Consider the following 23681-nt stretch of genomic DNA (forward strand, 5'->3'; position numbering starts at 1 on the left):
CGGAGGGGGCTTGCCCTCTTTTTGCCGGCTCGCCCCCACGTTTTCCCACCCTCCCTCCCTTTAACTAGGCTTAGGTAGGTCTTGCTTCTCACATAGCTGCAACCTTAGATTCAAACTGACCTAATCCATGCCTCTGATCCTCTCTCCAGCTTCATTTGTTTTAAAGACTGCTGCCTTCACCAAGATTCAGCTTTCCCCCTAGGTCTCATCATGCACAAACTTCCATTCTCAACTCAGCTCTAAAGCTCCACTTTAAAACACTCCTTTGTCTTCCAAACTAACTTTGAGTTGAGAAAGGGGCCCCTCCCATTTGCCCTCCTTTTGACGTTCTTAATGGCCCATTACAGTGGAACCTCGGGTTGCAGACGTAATCCATGAAGAAGGCACATCAGTAACCTGCAGCGTTAGCATCCCGAAGCACCGCGTCTGCACAGGCGCTGGTGCAATTTGGCGCTTCTGTGCATGCGTGAGCAGCGAAACACAGAAATAACTCGTTCTGGTACTTCCAGGTTTCCTGCAGTCCAGAACCTGAAAACACGTAATCTGAAGCAGCCGTAACATGAGGTATGACTGTACTTCTCTTCATAAAAGCGTGAAAAAAGTGTGAAACTCAGGGCTGAGTTGGGATCTACCCATTCTTCAGAAGTATAAACAAAATATACGTTTTCTGGCACATTATAAAAAAAGATTTGTACCAAAAACTGAAAACTGACTTGATCCCATTTCATATATACAAGTCTATGGATACAATACAACAAAAGCATTGTTGCATTGAGCCCTCTCTTTATACTCAAGCAATGAAGTATTAAATCATACAAAGATTCCATTTAAAAACCAAATAGATATATTAAAATGAATATGCCAGAGTAGCCTCTAATTTTACTTAAAAGATGAAAGAGCTTCAGGCTGGCTTCCACAAAGAAATAGAACTTAAATTAAAATAAAAAATATTGATCTCAAAACCACCACACAATAATAATAAATGCTGTAATACTTTCATTATTTCACATAGTACCAGTTTTCCTGTAGCTATTTTATGTTTTCTTGTGCAAGGAAATAAAAAACAAATTTATTATTCATTTATTTCTCTGCATTAGCTGTTCTTTGTTGTTCAGCTCAGGCCTCAAAACAATAATGTAGCATTTAGGGAAAAAGATACATCCTATTAACCCTGCACTGGAAGCCAAGATGGAGAAAATCTCCACAGCCACCATGTATTTTCCTCTGGTGCTCAGGTATGTAGGAACAAAAGAGAGCCAAACGCTGCAAAAGACCAACATACTGAAAGTGATGAACTTGGCTTCATTAAAACTGTCAGGCAACTTCCTGGCTAGGAAAGCTACAGTGAAGCTGACAATGGCTAGGAAGCCCATGTAGCCCAAGACACAATAAAACATGATGCTTGAGCCTTCATTACATAGCAATACAATTTCTTCAGTCCCTGAGGGTGTGTCCACATCTGGGAATGGTGGAAAGGTTCCCAACCACAGAATACAAATCCCTACTTGAGTACTGGAGGAGGAGATGACTACAGAATAAGCCAAGCGTTTACCAATCCATTTCCTCATCCTGGATCCTGGTTTAGTAGCCATGAATGCCAAAACCACAGAGATGGTTTTGGCCAAGATGCTAGAAAGGGCTACAGAGAAGACAATACCAAAAGCAGTTTGTCGCAGAAGACAGGTCACCTCATTAGGCCTTCCGATGAACAGTAAGGAACAGAGGAAGCACAAGAGAAGGGAGATGAGGAGAACGTTGGTGAGGCCTCTGTTGTTGGCTTTGACTATGGCAGTGTCCCAGCATTTAATGAAGATGACAAGTACCAAAATTGTGGTCAGAGACAACAAAACCGCAAAGGAAATTAGAACAATGCCCAAAGTGTCATCTAAAGCTAGGAAGTTTGGAATCTTAGGAATGCATTGATCCTGACCTTTGTTTGGATATTGATGATTTGGACAAGTGACACAAGTTTCCATGTCTGGGAGGGAAATTTAATTCAATTTAATTCAATGAACATTATTCTCAAGATTAAGAACTGTTTTTTTCAAGAGTCCCCCTAACAAATATTCACCATGGAAACATTACAAAGCCTTTGTAACAATGTGCTTCCAAAAAGAAATGCCAAAGATCAAACCCAGAGTCTTGACCCCCTTCTCCCCCTATTATAATAACAACTGCTATGCAGTGAAAAGAGAGAATCATTGCAGAAGTTATTCAATATCTTGGAAGCCAAAATAATGATAATTTGATTAGACTTTCTGCTGCTGAAATAGCTTCGTTCTTAAAAAACAGACCACAACTTACATTAAATCCTGGTTAATTAATTTCTGCTAATGCACAAATGTTGTGCAGTGAAAAAGATATACAATATATGAGAAGCCAAAATAATGATGTGTTGAAACTTTTTATCCTCTGCCCAAATAGTTTGTTCTTAAAGAACAGACCATGTTTGCTCTATCCTGATTGATTCGTTTCCCTTTGTTTCAAGCTATTCTGTTGCACACTGCCTTGATTCTTGGGTGTCTTGTGATATATGGACAAGCAGTGGTGTATTTATGCCAGAAATATGATGTCATTCAAGAACTTCAAAGTTTTTTTTATAAAATATCAGAATAATGTCCACTATTTTATTGCTGACTCAGGACCCTAAACTGTGTTTTATATAATTGACTTTTTATTTTGTTCTGTGTAAAGGTAAAGGTAAAGGGACCCCTGACCATTAGGTCCAGTCGTGGCCGACTCTGGGGGTGCGCACTCATCTCGCTTTATTGGCCAAGGGAGCTGGTGTACAGCTTCCTGGTTATGTGGCCAGCATGACTAAGCCACTTCTGGCAAACCAGAGCAGCGCACGGAATCACCGTTTACCTTCCCGCTGGAGCGGTACCTATTCATCTACTTGCACTTTGATGTGCTTTTGAACTGCTAGGTGTACCAATGTTCTTTTGTTGCTATGGCCAATGGCTGACACAAATCAAGTTTCATTCATTCATGCTGGAATGGGATGGCAAAAGCAGGGATAAGGAGAGATGATGTGGTTGGACCAAAAGAGAATAACAAAAAGGGAAAAGCTATTGGGTGAATCGTTTCTGGGAAGATTCATAACCAATGTGAGCAACAGTGAAAGATGTAGAACTGCTAACAAACCTCTGGAGAAAGGGGAGGGCAGGACAAAGAATTGCTACTGATTTAGGAGTTGCTTTTCTGGAGGTCTGAGCCATGGTGTGCCAGAAACTATATTATTTGAAAGTATGGTGGTTTTGGAGCACTATGAGAAGGACCTCTAAGGAGACCCAAATCCACCAGGTTAATGAGAGGGGAGAATTCTTGAGGGCTCTCAAGACTTTCTTGAGATGTCTCATAACAGGTCTTCTGTTTTAAAAGCATTTTTTTCACACTAACCAAAAATAGTTTTAATGGGATGTTCTACATATTCAGGCAATGAATTATGCCATTATTATTTCAGAGTTACTTCAGAATTTTGTTACGCTGAAATATTTTACCTGTGTTTCTAATCATATTATAAGTTTTAATAATATTATCAAGGTCTTTCCGTAAAACTTAACTATATAAACAATAAGAACCATATATTATACCATGATTTGAAGGGGGGACCCAAAGTTAATAATCCAACCCGTTCAGATGGGCAGGGTACAAATAAAATTATTATTTAGACTCATAACAGCTAACTTGCAAAACAGTAAATCCTACCAATCTCATTTGAAAACATCCCATCTGGACATGGAACACAATCATAACAGCAAAATTTCTCCCCCTCCTTTTTAAACTTCCGGTAACCAGGATGGCAGTTGTCATTACATACTGAAACGGGTGGCACCTATCCAAGGGGAAATGTTATTATTAAGAAAATGCCTGGGAAATTGATCTTAAATAAGTAAGAATCACCAGTAAACTGGAGTGTAAACGATATGGAATAACATAGCCATATGAGCATAGGTGCAAGATTCAGTGGATGAAATACTGATTATGTCAAGCATCTTATAACTAAAGATTAGAATTTCTATAATGAGTCCACCAAATAATTGACCTATTTATACATCTGATCTAATACCATTAACTAGGCTGGAGACCCTATGACCCTCCATATTTTGTTGAATTAGCATTCCTATCAGTTTTCCAACTGAAGGGCCAAAGGTTTCCGTAGTTATGCTGACTCATTTATACAGGATACAAAATCAATACAGGTGTGGAATAACTAAAGGAAAAATATAACAAATCCTCTTAATGTTCATAGATAGCTCACCTAGAAAGTATATTGGTATTTATTGATTAAACATACGGACAAAACCTTTTCAAGCTAATTATTCCAGATTTGAAGATGCTGTAAAAGAAAGCCTTAAAACCAGTAAGAAGAGCTTCTAACATCTATCGGCTGTATAGTATAGTTATGTTGAAAATGAATGTAATAGAAAATATGCAACATCATTGTATCCAGTCTGCTTGATACGTGAAGAGTTCCCCTTCATTTTGTCTACTGTCTGATTGACTGTAAGATGTTAAATGCAGATGGAATGTGCCAGGAGTGGGAATACAACCTAGGTGTAACAATAGATGAAGATGTCTGGGTTTGAATCAGGATGAAACTTCCTATAAATGCCACTTTTGCAAGAGACCAAGAGGCAGTGCTTAAGGCAGTGTTTCACTGGTACTACAGTCAAGCATTCTCACATCACTTTTACAACCTCATCTCATGGCTGGTGAAGCTGTAACAAGAGGGGGAAACTTTATACATTTATAGTGGGAGTGTTACAAGTTTACTGGGTTTTGGCAAAGCATATTTGATGTTCTTCATTGACCAGCCATTTTATTGCTTGATCATGAATGTTGCTATTTGAGAGGCAGTGTGGCTATTTCCCCACCTGAGACAAGTTCCAGTGCCATTTGATTCTGTCCTCATCAATGGTGAGTTGTTTCCCAGGAGGTGCCTGAGGATCCAGTTCCCCCACTTTAACCCTGATGTAGGATTCATTTGGGAAAGTCACCAAGTTTCTAATATCAAATCCACCTACTAATTCCCCATGTTTGTTAAATGCAATTTCATCTCCAGCACTGTTGTTGAATGACATCCTCTGAAGGTATGAGTGGAGCTAGAGAGAGAAAGAATGAGTTGTAAAATCTATAAAGGGCTGTAATATTGTAATTACATTTATTTTGTGATGGCAAAATCACAACGAAGTGCAATCAGCTTTTGATAGCAGATACAGGAAGAGAGTGACAAATAATCAAATCAGTGGAAATTCAGGATTTGAAGGTCCTTCTCAATATATTTAGGGAGGACAGCTAAGACTATTACAGTTGCTGGAGGCAAGAAGGCTTCCCCTAGAAAACTGAATTCTTGTTGAAATAAGGAGTGGGAAAAGAACACAAGCTTGGGCTAAATAAATGCAAGCAGACAATAAGATAAGCTAAAAAGGATTTCATTTTGCACATTGCTAAAAACATAAAGAGCAACAGTAAAACATTATTTAAATAGTTGAGTAGCAAGACTTTGGCTAAGGAGGTGCTTGGACTCTTGGATGACAAGAGAGTCAAATGTGTGCTAAAAGAAGAAAGCAGAGACAGTGAATTATTTGCATCCTCTCCAGCCTCTGCTTCTGTTTCTGATTATGGACTGTTCCCTGCTCCCAGCCTCTCCATGCTCACTAAACCCTGTTACCTCTACAGCTTCCAATCTTCCCAGTCTGTTCCCTTTTCTCCCTCTGGCCACCTATCCCACCACACACCACACACCCCTGGCTCTGAGCCTTTTTCCATTGGCTGTTCCCTTGGGGATTCCCCAGCTGACCCCTTCCACCACTCCTCTGCACATAGCCAGTCCATGACATTAATCTGATAATCAAAATAGGTAACTTCTCCATGCTTGAGGACTGGGGAGAGGCCAACATAACACTAACTATAAAAAAGGGATTCAGAGAAATCATGTAAATTACATACTGGTTTAAGAGTGTCACCAAGCATAATGATATGATCCTGTTCTTGGTTTTTGCGAGATGTTAAAGTGGCTTACAATATAGTACCTCTCACCTGGAACCTTCCCTTTCTTCTACCATTGTCTTAACCTTAACTGGGGTGGGGTAGGGTGGGGTGCTTCATTTCCCTACCTGTCATTGAGTATCCTTCCACCACCTATCTTAGAGTTGCTATATTTCAAAAAATAAAAACCACAGCACCCAAAAATTGTATGGCAGCCCTAATCCTATCTGCTGCTTTCGTGTAGATGTGGTTATTGGCTCCCAATGGCATCCCAGAAGGGGAGACACTGGAACAGTAACTGCATGTAAACTGCACACTTTATGAAAGAGAATATTACCTTCCATGGTTCCCCATTCCAAGGACATGGCCACGCCCTGGCTTCAGTTATTCTGTAGTTGTCTCTAGATGAGTACCTGAAGTGTAAGGCATGTGCCAGAGCATAGACAGCATTATAGATAGCATAACTGTGCCCCATCATACTCATTGCAAAATAAGGAGCAGGAAGGCTGTCCAGCATCTCCTCTCCTGTACATGGGTTTGTGATGCCTGTTGGCTCCATAGCGTTTGGAAATTTACAGCTGAATGCTTGTTCCCAGAAATCCTTGATAAAACCATCTTTATTTGTCCAAGAAGGACGTACATTCCGAAGAAACTCTTGGAAACCTTCTGGGTCACTGTAGTGAATTGCAAAGGATATAGCACCATGAAGCTCTTGTAAATCAATGCCAGCTATCTTTTGAATGCTAGATAATGTGAAGTCAATTTGGGCTGTTGTAATCCACACTTTTGCTGTAGATACCGTCTCCTGATATTCAGGATGTATTTCTTGAATTATTCTAGTTGCTTCTATAGAAAATGGCAACCATAAAATAGAAGATGTTTCTCCATATATAATAACTGCATTAGCTTTGCTCAATGCAAAAGCTGGCAAAAGACTCCTTGTATCAGCACCAAACTTTCGTTCATCCAGGTAGTTATACAAATTTTCACGAATTCGTCTTATGAATGCCGAACAGATTTTATTCTGCAAAAGCATTGGCTCTATGGTCTGCAAAAAATGTCCTCCGCCTTCATCATCTATAGCCATCAGCCCTACCCATTTCCATCCAAAGTACAGAAGTAACTCAACAGTTCCTTGATACTGAAGGGCTTCATTGGGAACCATACGATAAAAGGAAGGGAACTTGATTTGATCATGCACTTCTTCTGGAAATGAACCATATGATATCTAAAACAAACAAACAAATAAAAGTGCACCATTTCAGTGTGGGGGAGGAGCTCAGTGTCTCTACCTTACTAATGGGAAACTGACCAGGCATAACCATCCATCCATCCACACATGCATACCCAGAGATGCTGATGAGTTTGGTTGACTGGAGCCAGATGTAAATTTGCCCACCTAAAAATCTAACATCACTCACCAAGAAGACCTTATTTGGATCTGGTAACCATCTTTCCAAAATGAAATCCCCCTGTAAGAACAGGAGCATGAAACAGAAAGGCATCAAATTTGACTCATTAATTATCTAACCCAGGGGTAGTCAACCTTTTTATACCTACCACCCACTAATGCATCTTTCTTGATGGTAAAATTTCCTTACTGCCCACCAGTGCTCAACGGAAGGAGGATTCAGCTTGTGCCGTAGAACCCCCTACCGCCCACCTAGAATCCTGAAACGCCCACTAGTGTGCAGTAGGAACCAGGCTGACAAGTCCTGATCTAACCAGACAAAGATGCACAATAGCAAATCATCTAGTCTAAACCCTTGCAATGCAGGAATATTTTGCCCAACGTGCGGCTAGAACCAATGACAGTCAAATTAACAGCCTCATGCTCCACCAACTGAGCCAACTTAGCAATCAACTACCTACTTCATTATGTTAGGTGACAAGATAATAATAAGAAAAAGACTTCACTTTTTTGTCTCACCAAACTCCTAAACGAAAGGGATAAATTCCCTTTGTTTTGATATTCAAACCCTACCTGTGGAATCCTGTAAAGACCTAAGATGTCTGCCATTGCTGAGGAGGTCTCAGAGCTTAGTCCCCCAATGACTCCTATTACATTTTCCTGGATACCACATTTGTAGTTGGGTACAAAGTGATGTGAGTTAGACAGCAGGTTTTGGGTGTTGTGGTAGGTCATCCTTGAATCAGTATAGCTGTCATAGATGTGGAACCCCAGAGTGACGTTAGGCAATACCTTGGGATTCTCATTGATCTCCACCACAGCAAACATCAGGGCTAGGATGTGCTGGTAGAACTTTGTCGTCATGCTGCAAATGAAGGGACTTTCATTGGAAAATTAAACAAAGTTATTTTAACACTGTTTTCATCTAGTTATGAGAGCTGAAATTGCCCAAGTTTAAAGAGAGGACACAGCCAACAAAGTTAGTCATTAGCTAAATCTGGTTGGCAAGAAAACAACTATGCTATGATTGTTAAAATTATATAATTCTGTATTTGGAGCTTCCTTCAACCAGATCAGAGTTTTAGCATCTCAGAGTACATCAATTGTGGAGTTTTCTATATAGACAGGGTGGAATATTTCCTTGTATTTCACTGCATTTGTTTGTAATATTTCATCCATTCCCCCCCCCCCTTTAACTCTATACAGTTTCAGCAATGAACATTAACTGTGCCACAAAAGTGTGATAATGAGTTTGGAATCACTGCTACTAAAAATGCACCAGTTTCACACATGTTTGTGTACCTTCAGAACCTTCCTTTAAAAAAAATTGAAACCCAATTTTGAGTGGACATAGAACTTAATGCAGGGAACTGCCTTCTACTAAGTCCCTCTAGCTCAGCATTTTCTACACTGATTACTTTCATGTTGCAGAGTGGGAGTATTTGTCAGCCCTGCCAGTGGATGCCAATAATTTAAACTACAACCTTTTACATGAAAAGCATGTCCTGGAACACTTCCTTACTGCTGTTCCCTATAGGCAGACACAGACAGGTCATACGTTCTGAATGGTATGTGCATTGACCTCCACCTTGTGCATTTAACTTGACATATTTAGTGTTTCTAGCTAGTAATCGATTTAGGAATGAAAGCATGAACTTTATTTCTATGGGAACATTTCTAATCTGGGATTTGTCTGATCCCGCCCCCAAATATACACACATTTCTTCCTGAAATGACTGCAGTAAACCAACAAAAAAGAGACAAAGAAATAACTGATTTGTCTGATTTCTCCAGATTTATGATTTGTCTGATCTCTCCTGCTCTCTTATTCGGCTGATCTCTCTCTCTCTCTCTGCATGGTTTCTGCCTGAAAATGGCTGCTGTCGACCAGCAAAGAGCAAACAAGTGAAGAAGGAAGGAAGGAAGGAAGGAAGGGGGCAAGTGATGGCTGTTCGGATAGCTGAATCTGCAGAGTGTATAGAGAAGGTTGGACATAATTATTTACATTCAAATCAGTGAATCTCCACTTAGAGAGTAAGCAGATAATGGGACCTTTTTCAAAGAAATCAAGGAAACCTGAATTCAAAGAAACATGCAGTCAACTGTACAAACATAAAGAACCACTAAAACATGCACACACCACAGTTTTATAGAAGGAAACAATTCCTTACAAAGGGTCCTGAATCAGTTCTGGGGAAGGTTGCTCCGTGAATGAAACTTTAGAGAAAACGTAATGCATAAGAGTGGTCATCCCACCAATGAGAAGATCACCTGGCTCATACCACTCATGTGGAACATGTACAGGTTTCTTTCTGCTGCAGCTAATACTATGCACTTTGCACACCATGTTTGGAAGCAGAAGTAGAAAAATCACCATCCTAATAGTAACCTTCTGTCCACACATGAAATCTCCCACGTCTCTCAGTTTACCATATCATTAGAACTATTGACCTCATTTGAGCAAGATGACTTTATTAGCAGCTGACTCTGCCAACACACTACACAAAGGGACTCCTATCCACCTTAACCTTAACCTCAACAATATCACAAAAGCATACCTTGAATGCCAATTAAGCTACATAAATTTGAAAGGTGAGCTCTACAATGTAAGAGGGAAACTGGTCAAAACGACACAGCCCTAACTCTCTCTATTCCCTAATCGTAGCTGTCTATGGAACACTGGGGAACTTATAATCATTTCAGACTTTCCAACTGAATGTTTTCCCCTTCTGTGAAGCCACTGGAGCTTTGGTCAATTGAATTGATTATACTAATTTAGATAATTGCAGGGGAAATAATAACTTCTGCAATGTTCTTGCCTGCTGAAAATTTGTTACACCACTGAGTTGGAAGGGAACTTCAAGGTTGTCCCTGGGGATGGGGATTATTATTTTGTTTGTTATTATCTTAAGTGTTGTGTTTTATATTGCAAACTGCCCTGTAATCTTTGGATAAAGGGTGATATATAAATGTGATAAATAATAATAATTTTATACTTTTATAATATTTATTAATAGTCCAACACCATTATGGGAATTCCATAACCACAAAGTCCCCACAGATCCTGTGAACAAATTCTTTGTGATGAGAATTTGTGCAAGAACCTCTAACTTTGTTGCACTTCTCAAAGCTTGAACTTCTCGAATATGAGAGCCTATAATGCTACATTTTCTGCACTGGTTACTGGCATCTCCGTAGTGTTTCAGAGTAGAGGTGCCAGAACAGCATCTAAAAGAAACAGGCAATGATTCTACAATCCAATAAAAATTAAAAAAGCAATTTGATTTATATAGAACAAGTTCATCTGCATATCTAGGAAAAGAACATAAATAAAGTTACAAACTATTCTATCAGTTATAACTTTTTTCGTATCAATTGCTCTCTCTTGTTCAGGTCAGGTCTCAGAAGAATGATGTAGCATTTGGGGGAAAAGATGCAACAAAGTAACCCAGCACTTGAAGCCAAGATAGAGAAGATCTCCACGGCCACCATGTATTTTCCTCTTGTGCTCAGGTAAGTTGGAACAAAAGTCAGCCAAACACTGCAAAAGACCAACATGCTGAAGGTGATGAACTTGGCTTCATTAAAAGTGTCTGGCAACTTTCTGGCTAGGAAGGCCACGGTAAAACTGACAATGGCCAGGAAGCCCATATAGCCCAAGACACAATAGAACATAGTAGCTGACCCTTCGTTACACAAAAAAACTATTTCTTCTGCCATTGAGTGCATGTCCAAATCTGGGGATGGTGGAGAGGTTGTCAGCCAGAGAGTGCAGATGCCCAGCTGAATGGTGGAGGAGAAGAGAACTATGGAATAAGCCAATTTTTGTCCCAACCATTTCCTCATCCTGGATCCTGGTTTGGTGGCCATGAATGCCAAGACCACAGATATGGTTTTGGCCAAGATGCTAGAGAGGGCCACAGAGAAGATGATGCCAAAAGAAGTTTGTCGGAGAAGGCATGTTGCCTCATTAGGCATTCCAATGAACAGTAAGGAGCAGAGGAAAGATAAGAGGAGACAGATGAGGAGAATGTAGGTGAGGCTTCTATTATTGGCTTTGACTATGGCAGTGTCCTGGTGCTTGATGAAGATGCTAAGCACTAGAAGTGTAACCAGAGACAACAGAAGTGCAAAGGAAGTTGAAATGATTGTCAAAATGTCATCATATGCTAGGAAATTTGGAATCTTGAGAATGCATTGATCCTTGGCTTTGTTTGGATATTGATCTTCTGGACATCTGAGACAAGTTTCTTTGTCTAAGAAAAGAAATGAATAAAAAACACTAAGTGTTAAGAACTGCCTCACCAGGCAACTACCCAAACTAAGTATATTTCACAAGGGGAAAGGTAAACATTTTCTGACCAAGATGCTTGAAAAAATGCCATTTTCAATTTACCTACATTTCCCCAACCAAATTCTATACAGATTTTGCTATTGCATCATGACTAGAGCGATTACTAACAAAGTCGTGACAGGTGATATTTATCTTCCTTGTTTCCTGATAGTCCTATATACAGTACTTAAACTTTTATGGTTATTGTCACACTGCAGTTGTGACTGCAGTTGTGTGGCCACTAACAGATGGCACTAAGAAATACAGCATGACAACACTCTTAGAGGTTACCGTATTTTTCGCTCTATAACACGCACCCGACCATAACACGCACGTAGTTTTTAGAGGAGGAAAATCTGCAGGCATGCCACCCGTAGGCATTCCCTCCATAACACGCACAGACATTTCCCCTTACTTTCTAGGAGGAAAAAAGTGAGTGTTATGGTGCAAAAAATACGGTAGTGAGCAAGAGAGCAGTGTGTGTGTGGCTGAAGTTGCTGAGAGGGCAGGTAGCTGGGCAAAAGAAGCTGGCAAGTGAGTGGTGGTGGAGGCCATAGCAGTCAGTGATAAAGCAGGGGGATGAGCAGTGAATGCTGGCGAAAAAATTGTGGGGGCAGGAGACCTCCAAACTTAACTGCTCTCCGTAGGAAAGGAGAGATAAAAGCTTTCACCACCCATCATATATATCTACTATAAATCCTTTCTGTTCAAAAGAGAGATGAGAGGGGAAATATTTCTGTATTTTGGATATCAACTCAGTCTTCTCGAATTCAGATAACCCGAGTTTGTGCTCAGTTAATCGTGTATTTTGCCTCAGCTCTGCAATTCAGGAGTTTTGATCGTATTGCATTATTGTCTTTTAAAATGATATTTATTTCTCTGATTGATTAACCTTACAAATTTTCTCTTTGGTAATCATGAACTATGCTTGCTTAATTAAATTGCCTAACTTTAGAAAATGAGACTCTTTCATGAGCCCTAAATATTCTGTTTTCTGAATACAGAGAGGAAGGCCTGCCTTCATTCCTCTCCACCATGACATCTGTTTCTAGGATAATCTAAGGTGCTGCTTTAAGCATTGAAGAAAATGTTAGATACATGAAATGTATTCTTAAGATTTTACCCTGAGCAGAACAAATGTGGCATGGGGTGTGTGTAGGTGTCACATTTTCTAAACAAGGGGAGATTTCCTAGAGAAGGCTGAAGCAAAAACTCCTCTTCTTCATTTTTACAGGTCACCTACCCTAGGAGGAAACAGCTTCTGTTACTTTCATTTTTAAGCCATTGGATTTTCCCAGAAAACTTTCCAAAGTTATTGCTTATTCAAAATCACACAGTTTCCCGAGTGTTGCAACTTCATTTTGGGGCATGAGTACAAATTCCTACCTTTTCTCAGTTATCTGCGATGCAAGGACAATGGAAGGACATTCTATGTCTTATGGCACCACAGTTACATGGGAACTTGGTTATGTTAACTTGTGTCATTTGTTATTCTAGCAAGCTTCACCTTACTTTATTTTAACAGAAAATAAGTGCTCATATCTATGTAAGCAAGAAGAACAAATATTATTGATATCATTTCATAAAACGTACAAAGCTGATTAAAAGAAGCTTGCAGAAGAACTGGTCAGAGTTTACTGCAGTCAGTGGTATAGTTTGGTAAATCTTAGCATGACATCTCCTACCCTTCTCATTTGAGAACATCCCATCTGGACATGGAGCACAATCATAGCAGCAAAATTTCTCCCCCTCCTTCTTTTTCTTGCCATTACCAGGTCGGCATTCATCATTGCATACTGAAAGGGGTGGTACCTATCCAAGAAAGAAAGAAAGAAAGAAAGAAAGAAAGAAAGAAAGAAAGAAAGAAAGAAAGTTTAGCATTAAAAATGTTCAGAGAATTCCTCTTACATCAGATGATCCTTCAGCACACAGTAATGTTGATGACATTGTTGCTGTGTACACCATACATTTAAAACATATATAAATCACACCCACTCTATAGGATCCTGGAGACTATAGTTTCTTAAGGATGCTGGGAATTGCAGCTCTTTGGGGAGTAAAGTAGAATTCTTTGGGAGAGTTATGCTGCTGGATGTAACTGGAGGCAACCTTACAATATCATGTGCCTCAGGTTCAGGCCTGCTTTTGTAAATGAATGAACCTTAGCTATCCCTATGGATGGCATCTATAGTGAGGAAAAAAGGGGGAGTGTCACCCTATTGACTCTCCTGGACCTCTCAGTGCCCTTCAGTACCATTGACCTTAGTGCCTTCCTAGATCCTCTCTGTGAACTGGGAGTTGGTCACATTTCCTTCCAGTAGACTAATTGCCATTTGGGCAGAGAATAGCATTTGGAGATCACCTTTTGACCTCTTCATTCTTGCACAAAATAGAACAGGGCACCATTTTGTCTCCAGTGCTATTTTACTATCCACATGAAGCTGCTAGGTTTGGTTATTCGGGTCCATGAACCCAGTGTCCATCTAATACGTTTCGGAGACATAGCTCAGTTTCTTGGTTTTATCTGATTCAGGAGTGCCTGCAGTAATGGGCTAGATTAAGGCTGGCAAAGTGAAACTGAATCCTGCGGGTAAGTGGTTTCCAGGTTTAGGAAATTTGCAAATTGTCTGTTCTGGGGGGGGGGGGTCACTCTCCCTCTGAAGAATCAGGTATATGTGTGGAATTTAGGCCCATTTAGGCTAGGTGTGTCTTTAATTAACTTTGGCTCATGTGCCAGATCAGACCATTTCTGGGTAAGAATAACTTGTGGTTTATGTCCTTGTAACCTCAAAGCTTGATTTTTGCAATGCACCCTGTGTAAGGCTGGCCTTAAGATTGGTCTAGAAGTCCCAGCTGGTGGAAGATGCAACAGCAACTTATGATCCACATAGGACACCTCTGTTGAAACAGCTTCCTTCCAGTACACTGCTGTGCCAAAATGAAGGTTGTGGATATGGCAGTAGCGCATAAATCTGTATAGAGATATGCCTGAGTGTATACCTGAGTCACTGAGAGACTTTCTTGGTTAGAACATGGTCCTGGTAACACCAAGATTTCAGGTTCAGTCCCCATATGGGACAGCTGCATATTCATTCATTGCAGAGTTTGGGACTAGATGATCCTCAGGGTCCCTTCCATCGCTGCAATTCTATGATTCTACTATTCTTCTCCTGAACCCTGCTCAGTGATTACAGTATGTTCACTTGGTTTAACAAGTCAGGTTGGCTTACGAAGGATCAGAGCCTTCAGCTGGATTGTCCCCACTTTATGCAACTCTAACCGCATGTACACAAGGGAAGCCCGAAAGCTGTATACATACATTCCAGTGCCTGCTAACAATTTCCTTTTTTACCTGTATTTTCTGCCACCTCTTCACACATTGTTCATGATGTTCTATATCAATATATTTTGCAGCAATAGGAATTTGTGGTTCATGTTTTAACTTACTATGCATTTAATGAATTGCTTTTACTGTACAAAACTTAGATTCATTAGTTCACAGTAGTATATAATTTAATAATAATGATGATGATGATGATAATAAGGTCCAGCGCCGAGGGCCTTCTGGTGGTTCCCTCACTGTGAGAAGCCAAGTTACAGGGAACCAGGCAGAGGGCTTTCTCGGTAGTGGCACCCGCCCTGTGGAACACCCTCCCTCCAGGTGTCAAAGAGAAGAACAACTACCAGACTTTTAGAAGACATCTGAAGGCAGCCCAGTTTAGAGAAGCTTTTAATGTTTAACAGGCCACTGTGTTTTAATACTTGGTTGGAAGCCGCCCAGAGTAGCTGGGGAAACCCAGCCAGATAGGCGGGGTATAAATAATAAATTATATTATTATTATTATTATTATTATTATTATTATTATTATTATTATTATTACAATAGCATAATGCATAAGTGAAAAGAATAAAAAATATCAAATACAAACCAAAGTGCCATCCTGTGAACAAGTACAAATAAATCAAACATTTGAAATAGTGCAGATCCTAGGTAAAGATAGCCATCAGTTCCAAATATTGCAAGACTAAAATCAACATTTTAGCAGCAACCTCAATAAAATGATCTCTGTTAAAAGCCATTTTGGTAACAATGGTTTTCAAAGAATTTTTGAAGCAAGTAACAGTAAACACCAAATGCACAACCCTTAAAGGGGAATTTAATTGCATAGGGACCACTATTGAAAATGGTATGCCAACAGGTCCGAACATCCAAAGCTGATGCACTAATACATTCATATGGTTGAAGGCAGTCCTTTCAATGGTGGCTCGTCTCTGTAGAAATGCTCACCTTCCTCATATCAGTTTACTTCATATATTTAACAAACATTTGTTTGTCAACACAGTGGGGTATTCCAGTGCATTTCAGATTTATACATTATATGAATGAATTCCTCCATCCTTTTATTTACATCTATTACCCTCCCAATTCATTGTAAGACCATGAATGCTGATACTTGAAACCTGAATCAAGCCTTTGTGCCATTCGACTCGGTCCTCAAAAATGGTCAGCTCTTTCCCAGGAGGCTTGCGAGGATCCAGTGTGCCCACTTCCACTCTGACGTAGGATTTATTACGGAACGTGATCAAGTTTGTAATATCAAATCCAGCTGCCAATTCCCCGTGTTCGTTTAGTGTGATTAAATCTCCAGCACTATTATTGAATGAGATTCGCTGAAGAAATGAGTGAAGCTTGGTGGAGAGAGAAAGATAATTTTATAACATCATAATATTAAAGGGGGGGGATTAATGGGGAGATGGGGAACCTGTGGACCAGAGAGCCAGTGTGGTGTAGTGGTTAAGAGTGGTAGACTCGTAATCTGGTGAACCGGGTTCGCGTCTCCGCTCCTCCACATGCAGTTGCTGGGTGACCTTGGGCTAGTCACACTTCTCTGAAGTCTCTCAGCCCCACTCACCTCACAGAGTGTTTGTTGTGGAGGAGGAAGGGAAAGGAGAATGTTAGACGCTTTGAGACTCCTTCGGGTAGTGATAAAGCGGGATATCAAATCCAAACTACTCCTCCTCTCCTCCTCCTCTTTGGGGACTGGTAAAACTAGTTCCTTTTTAAAAGGAATTTTCAATGGTCTGGTTCTACACAAGGGTGGAACTAACTTCATCCTGTTCCATTGTTCCATTTTAAAAAATCCATTCAGAAATTCAATGTATTTTTGTTCTCTGCAATGGGTTGTTGAGCAACCACAAGAAATGAAATTAATTTCCTTGTGTTGTAAATAGTGGCATGCATTGAACTGCTTGCTGTGTGATGAGGCTTATTTCATTGAAAAAGTCCAGCCAAATAATCCGAATCTGGTTGCACCACACATGGAACTCATAGGCTGTGCACAACATATATACCCCCTTTATCTACCTCTCAGTGGTCCTGCTTACACCATTTGCATAAAGCATTTAATGTGTATATTTTTATTCTCTCTGTGCATGTACAATAAAGACCCCCATTTTAAACCTGTATGTGTGTGTTTCAAGGTAAATCTGCCCCAAAGTGTTGCTGCCACTGTCAAAAGAAACTAATTCACAAGATTCGTAAAACATGGGTATGTGAAGCATGAGTCTACTGAGGAGTTTTATCAACAAGGAGTGAATTATGGTTGACAAAGGACAAGTGTGGTAGCAAATATAGGAAGATCAAGAGAATCTCCAAAAGGAGAAACGAGGTTAAAAATATTGCTATTAAATGAGATCAGATAATGTTAAGGGAAGGAATTTGAGAATTAGAAAAGCAAGGAGTGTTCATATACTGTAAGAATTTAGTAGTCAATGTCATGTTTGCTACTGCATATTTGTCATTGAGGAAACACTACCTTCCAGGGTTCCACATTCTTAAAAGACAGATTTCCCCAGGCATCCATTCCTTTATTGTTGGCTCTTTCTGAGTACATGATATGCAAAGCATGTGCCAGAGCATGGACAGCATTGTAGATACTGTAGCTGTGGCCAGTCATGCTCATTTCAAAAAATGGTGCTGGAAGGCTCTCCAGCATCTCCTCTTCTGTACATGGAGAATGTCTGAAGAATGTAGACACACCTGCAGAATTTGAAACAGAACAACTGAATGCTTCTGCCCAGAAATCGTTGATAAAACCATCTCCATCTGCCTCGGAAGGATTTATTGTCTGAAGAAAGGCCCGGAAATCTTGAATTTCCTTTGAGTGAATTGTAAAGGAAATTGAACCATGGAACATTCGGCTAATCATATCACTCATCATTTGAAGTTTATAGACTCTGAAATCAATTTGGGCTGTCGTAATCCACACCTTTACAGCAGAAAATGTATATTGACGATACCTTGTTCGATACAAATCGATTGCTGCTACAGTATTTGCCAACCATGTGATTGGTGCACTTTCTCCAGATACAATAACGGCATTGGCTTTGCCCACCAGAACAGCTGGGAGAATATTTAATCGATCCAACAACATTTTGACCACATTTTCAGAGAAACGCACATTTGTTGGAACTCTTTGTGTGAATTCAGAACAGATTCCATTTTTGGAAAGCATTGGCTCTATGGTCTGCAAGAAATGTTCTCCACCTTCATCATCCTGGGCAATGAGGCCGACCCATTTCCACTTGAAATGCAAAAGGAGTTGAATAATTCCTTTGTACTGAAAATATTCACTAGGAACCATTCGATAAAAGGAAGGGGACTTGATTTGATAATTGACTGCTGGTTGAAAAGAGCCATATGAAATCTGAACAACAAAAGCCAGGCATTACTGAGTAGAAACAGGCACTCATGTTTCTCTCATTTATCTAAATATTTTCTTACAGTATAATTTTATATATCCACAACTTTTAAAGCCACTATTCTGTCTTTTGCACATACATAATTTCCTTACGCTATCTTCATCAATTTTTCCTTAAGCTATTCAGTCCTATTTGGCTTGCAGCAATTCTTTTCTACACATCTAAAACACATTTTTTGGAACCTCTCCCATCTCATACTCATAGTTGGATGCCTAATTTATTTATTTTTATTTATTTTGTTTATGAGGCATGTCCCTTCTTACTAGCCAGATGGGCGTGGTATAAATAAATTACTACTAGTACTACTACTACTACTACTACTACTACTACTGACTAATTTCATTTTTTAAAGAAAATCTGGCATGTGGAGACAGGGATGTTAAAAATGTTTTTATTTACAACAAACTTGTTAAAACAACAGATGCGTCAGGAGATAGAATTCTTTCAAGTAACAGTAAATTTTACACGCACATGCACACATAAATTCAGTGGATGTTACAGGTTCTAAACAAGATGGTAAATGTATAGCTTAAATTTACTTCAGTTCCTTAAACTATTTGCAGACATGTTACTGCTCAGGTCTTAATATTTTGGTTCTGAAAGAAGTTTGTACCTTCTGTCAGTTTCCCAACCTTCTATAAATCTGGGTCCTGAGGCTCCTCTGTGAGTATTCGAGGCCAGGGGATCACCGCACATTCCCCTTCTAACTGGTTTGGGGTTATTATTCTCTCTCCAGAAGATCTTTCCCCTTCTCACTGAATCCAAGTAGAATGTTCCCTCACAACTTCAGTTCTTCTTTCTCAAATTCAACTACCCATTTCTCACATGTTTATATACTCTTAAAAATTTCTAGCGATTGTCTTTTAATTGAACACCCAGCTCAGGATGTTTCCTCAGGGTGAATTACACATACAGCTCAGAGGCTATACTACTATCCAGCTGAACTCCAGAAACCCAAACTCTCAACTTCATTTCTTTTCCCCTCCAAAAGTGTCTCATCCATGATAGCTGTACCTGCAGTCAATCTGAATGAGTCACCAACCCAGCACTTTGCGAGATATACCACTTTGGGGTGTTTCTGCTGCACTGCACCACCAGACCCTGGTCTATCTGAGCTTTCTGTCACAATTTCAATAATTTCTTCCTCACTTTTAAGCCAAAAAAATCTTCCACAGTGGCTTACATACAACCAGCTAAAACAAGTCCACAACATTCAGTTCATTTTAATTCTCCTCTCTTACTACACCACTCAATCATTAGCAATCATACTAGAAAGAGAGGAGCTGGCTAATTTATGGCAGGTGATTAAGGGAAGTCCCCATTTCTCTGATTCTCAGATCCTACCTGTGGAATCTTGAAAAGACCTAAGATGTCTGCCATGCGTGAGGAGGTATCAGAGCTGAATCCACCGATGACTCCAATTACATTTTCCTGGGTGCCACATTTGTAGTTGGGGACAAAGTGATGTGATTTAAAGAGCAGGTCCAGAATGGTGCGATAGGTCATCCTAGAATCAGTATAGCTGTCATAGATGTGGAACCCAAGGGTAACATTGGGCAGGATATTGGGATTATAATTGATCTCATCAATGGCAAACACCAGGGCAAGGATGTGCTGGTAGAACTTGGTCACCACACTACAAATGAAGTTGACATGTCATCAGATAATTAACCAATACACAAAACATTTTATCACAGTATTTGTCTGCACACAGTATTCACCTACAGTATTCAGTTGCCTGACTATAAGGAAAAGTTACAACCAGAAAAGTTATTTATCTGGCAAGTCCTGTTGAAAATAAGGAAAAAAGTATTGTTGGTAACTTTTGTGTATTGTGCCTTTGGACTTCTACATTACCAAATTAGGCAAGTTTGGTTCAGGCTTCAGACCAACATACATCGTTTTGTATGTCTCAGAACTCACATATTCTGGAAACTGTATAGTATGGGTCATATATTTTCTTGGGTTTTTTAAATCAATTTTGTTCTTTACTCTGAAATAATTACAGCTTGAAGCATCTAGTCTGCCACAGGGTTATAGCTAAAGGTTTCTGAGGGTTCCTGAAAAGACTGACTGCACTACTAGGCTTCCATGTACCTTCAGCATCTAGGTTTTTAATAGTTTGAAACCACAACATTGGAGGCTGCTTTCTTCTGCGTCCCTTTATCTCAGCATTGTCTATATGGGAGCTGGGGAACTTTGGCCATTGGTTGACTCCAGCTCCAGCCAGCATGGCAAATGAAGAGGGAATATATAACCTGTAGTCCAGCAACATCTAGATGACAACAGGCACTCAGCATATATGACCCATACTATACAGTTTCCAGAATATGTGCGTTCTGAGACATACAAAATGAAGACTGAATCAAACTTGCCTAATTTGATAACGCAGAAATCCAAAGGCACAATACTCAAACAGGTCCAGGTTTTAAAAAGGAGTCTTTCCTAACCCTGCCGACTTACATCTGGGGTTAAACTTGGGAGGATTTGTATGCAAGGCATCTGGTGCTGTACCAACAAATTACTTGCTGCCCTGGTTGCAGGATTCTCTTTAGCAACCTATTCCTTAAAACAAATGCATCATTCAAACTAGTCATTTGATATCATAAGCAGGTAGTAGTCAACAATTTTGTTTTTTGCATATCAGCTTTTCTTTGGAAAAAAATATATTCAATGGGAACAAAGTATGGACTGTTATTTTCCCCTCTCCCCTTATTTTGTCTCTCTTTTATGCTATGCATTCCCTAGAGCCAGTGTGGTGTAGTGGTTAAGAGCGATAGACTTGTAATCTGGGGAACCGGGTTCGCATCTCCATTCCTCCACATGCAGCTGCTGGGTGACCTTGGGCTAGTCACACTTCTCTGAAGTCTCTCAGCCCCACTCACCTCACAGAGTGTTTGTTGTGGGGGAGGAAGGGAAAGGAGAATGTTAGCCGCTTTGAGACTCCTTTGGGTAGTGATAAAGCGGGATATCAAATCCAAACTCTTCTTCTTCTTCTAGTTAGTTGATAATGCCTGAATGTTACCTGGATGGCGTGAGGCAGGGCAGGGATGTGATGTGAATGCACCAACAGATCCTCTCATTCTCTCACCTTTGTGGACTCACCACCACCCTGCCTCATTCCAGCTATTAAGCTGGAGCCTATTAAGCTGCAGCCATTCTGTCCCCCTTTTCTTTCTTAACTTCTGATATCTCCTCTCCCTCTGTCACACTTTTCTGTCTCACTGCCTTCCTCCTCCACTTTTCTTCCCATTGCCATCCACCAATATAGACCTAGGCTGGGGGTTACATAGAGTCCTCAGATTTCAAGCTGACTCACTCTGGGGTTTTTTAGCCACCTCCCTTTTCTCCATCCTCTCTCCAATATAAAATTAGGCTGAGAACTACATATAACCTTCAGGTGGCAAGCTGCTACTTATGAAATACAGAGCTATATAGGTTGAATATAGCTGAATGTGTGCAAATTTGGTGGTGGTGGTGGTGGTGAAATGCTTCCCCTTCCATATTTCCCTCATATACTGAGAAGACTCCTTACCTACATAAGATAATCAGAGCAGAGATTGGTTGGACCATAAAAGGTTAATATTTCTAAATGCCCAATTGACCATAAAGGCACAGTTTACACTCATGGGTGTTTGAGTATTTCATTTCCTTATCTAGCCATCTATCATTTTTCTTTTTTAAAAAATCTAATATATTTTCAAAGCAATACAATCTGCAGTTGGCGATACAAATATCAAGACTAAGCAACACTAAAATAAAATACCAGGCAATTTTCTTACGTTGGGACATCAGACAAGACCTTAGAAGGGTGCTTGTTGAATGCAAATTTAGGGGAAAGGTAACGCATGAATGATGCCATCCCACCAATGACGAGATTTCTGCGCTCGTACCACTCATGTGGAATATGCACAGGACTATTTCCAGTGCATTTACTAGCATGCGCTTTGAACACTGTGCTTGGGAGCAGCAGAAGCAGAAACAGCACCAACATCCTGGTGGCAAACATACTTCTGCGGCTGACTCCCCTTTCTCTCAATCTCTCAGTCTGACTCCCCTTTTCTCTCAACCTCTCAGTCTGACTCCCCTTTTCTCTCAATTTCATGAAGGTTGCAGGCCTGATTTCAGCATCCTGTCTGGGATGGAAACAGACTCTGCCGGGGCACCACCATCCAGATTGTCAAGGGACATAATTGGAAGATTGAGATATAAAATGAAATAGAGAAATTTACAGACACCCCCCTTTTTTATACCTAAACTTGGCTTCTTTTAAAAAAAACCCACAATGGGCTACATAATGCAATTCCAGACTTGCTTGTTGATCCCCCACTATGATTTTACAAGAAAGCCCCTGGAGCTTTGACCAACTGAAGCAATTATAGTTATTTATATAATAACAGAGGACAAAATTACTTTGCAATGAGTTTCGACTCAATGGTTCATCATCCATAGCATAACTGCTGGAGAAAACATGTCTGTTACATCATACAATCTTAGAACTGAGAATTATCTAAAAAATAACCTAGTCCACCCCTTGCCCATGCAAGTAACCCACTGCTATACAATTCCTGATAGGTGGGCATCCATCCTCTACTTAAACTTTTATAACAAAGGGGAGTCTACCACCATCTGAGGAAGGCTGCCCCATTGTCCCACTATCTAAAAATTATTAGTTAATTAATAATATCTAGCAAATATACCTGTTTTATTCTGTTGGTCCATATTGGCAGATGATTAAACTGTGGATCATCCACATAACATCTAGCATGGAAACATTGAATGGTACACCCTTGGGATAGAAATGTCAAAGCTACTGTACATCTTACAGCCAGGAACCCTAGATTGAGGAAACTGGCAAAACTTGTACTGACATAAATTACACTGGCATATTCCAGACACCATTCAGAAGCCTCCAAGAGGGGCTACTGCCAACTGAGGTGGTAGGTGAATGTAAGCCCAAGTTTTTAGGATTGGGTCCTAGTTCCCAAGACCCAGCTGAATGGGGTTTAAAATTGATATAAGTCTCTCCATGTCCTGCCCAGCTCTCCACATCCCTGGAACACTGGTGTCAGTTGTTCAGAAAATCAATATCTAAATAAAGCTAAGAAACAATAGACACCAGAAGCTGAAGGTTCTAGCATTTGTTAACAGTTCTGTGGTTGTTTTGCCGTTTTCTTCACTTTT

At 40.1% G+C, this 23681-nt stretch overlaps 2 protein-coding genes across 2 annotated transcripts; both read right to left on the reverse strand.

The window, feature by feature from the left end:
• Nucleotides 1-1076: 1076 nt before the first annotated feature.
• Nucleotides 1077-8266, reverse strand: LOC128399026 (vomeronasal type-2 receptor 26-like). Its single transcript, XM_053360284.1, has 6 exons — nt 7976-8266; nt 7413-7463; nt 6329-7219; nt 4878-5105; nt 3709-3835; nt 1077-1978 (listed from the first exon to the last, which is right to left on the reverse strand). Exons 1-6 carry the CDS (start codon nt 8264-8266, stop codon nt 1077-1079), a joined length of 2490 nt encoding a protein of 829 aa, XP_053216259.1.
• A 2490-nt stretch (nt 8267-10756) lies between these two features.
• On the reverse strand, nt 10757-22359 carry LOC128399027 (vomeronasal type-2 receptor 26-like). Its single transcript, XM_053360285.1, has 6 exons — nt 22280-22359; nt 19842-20133; nt 17776-18442; nt 16197-16342; nt 13412-13547; nt 10757-11658 (listed from the first exon to the last, which is right to left on the reverse strand). Exons 1-6 carry the CDS (start codon nt 22357-22359, stop codon nt 10757-10759), a joined length of 2223 nt encoding a protein of 740 aa, XP_053216260.1.
• Between the last annotated feature and the right edge of the window lie 1322 nt (nt 22360-23681).

This window comes from Podarcis raffonei, chromosome 13 (genome assembly GCF_027172205.1).
Source record: "Podarcis raffonei isolate rPodRaf1 chromosome 13, rPodRaf1.pri, whole genome shotgun sequence".
NCBI lineage: Eukaryota > Metazoa > Chordata > Lepidosauria > Squamata > Lacertidae > Podarcis > Podarcis raffonei.

Excerpts from the sequence above, each read along its gene's own strand:
- LOC128399027 (XM_053360285.1), bottom strand. The coding sequence starts at position 22,359 with ATGGCATCATTCATGCGTTACCTTTCCCCTAAATTTGCATTCAACAAG. Across the intron at positions 18,443-19,841 it reads GTCTTTTCAAGATTCCACAG|ATTTCATATGGCTCTTTTCA; the intron begins GTAGGATCTGAG and ends TTTGTTGTTCAG. Across the intron at positions 11,659-13,411 it reads AAATGAGAAGGGTAGGAGAT|ACAAAGAAACTTGTCTCAGA; the intron begins GTCATGCTAAGA and ends TTCTTTTCTTAG.
- LOC128399026 (XM_053360284.1), bottom strand. The coding sequence starts at position 8,266 with ATGACGACAAAGTTCTACCAGCACATCCTAGCCCTGATGTTTGCTGTG. Across the intron at positions 7,220-7,412 it reads ATCCAAATAAGGTCTTCTTG|ATATCATATGGTTCATTTCC; the intron begins GTGAGTGATGTT and ends TGTTTGTTTTAG. Across the intron at positions 1,979-3,708 it reads GATGTTTTCAAATGAGATTG|ACATGGAAACTTGTGTCACT; the intron begins GTAGGATTTACT and ends TTTCCCTCCCAG.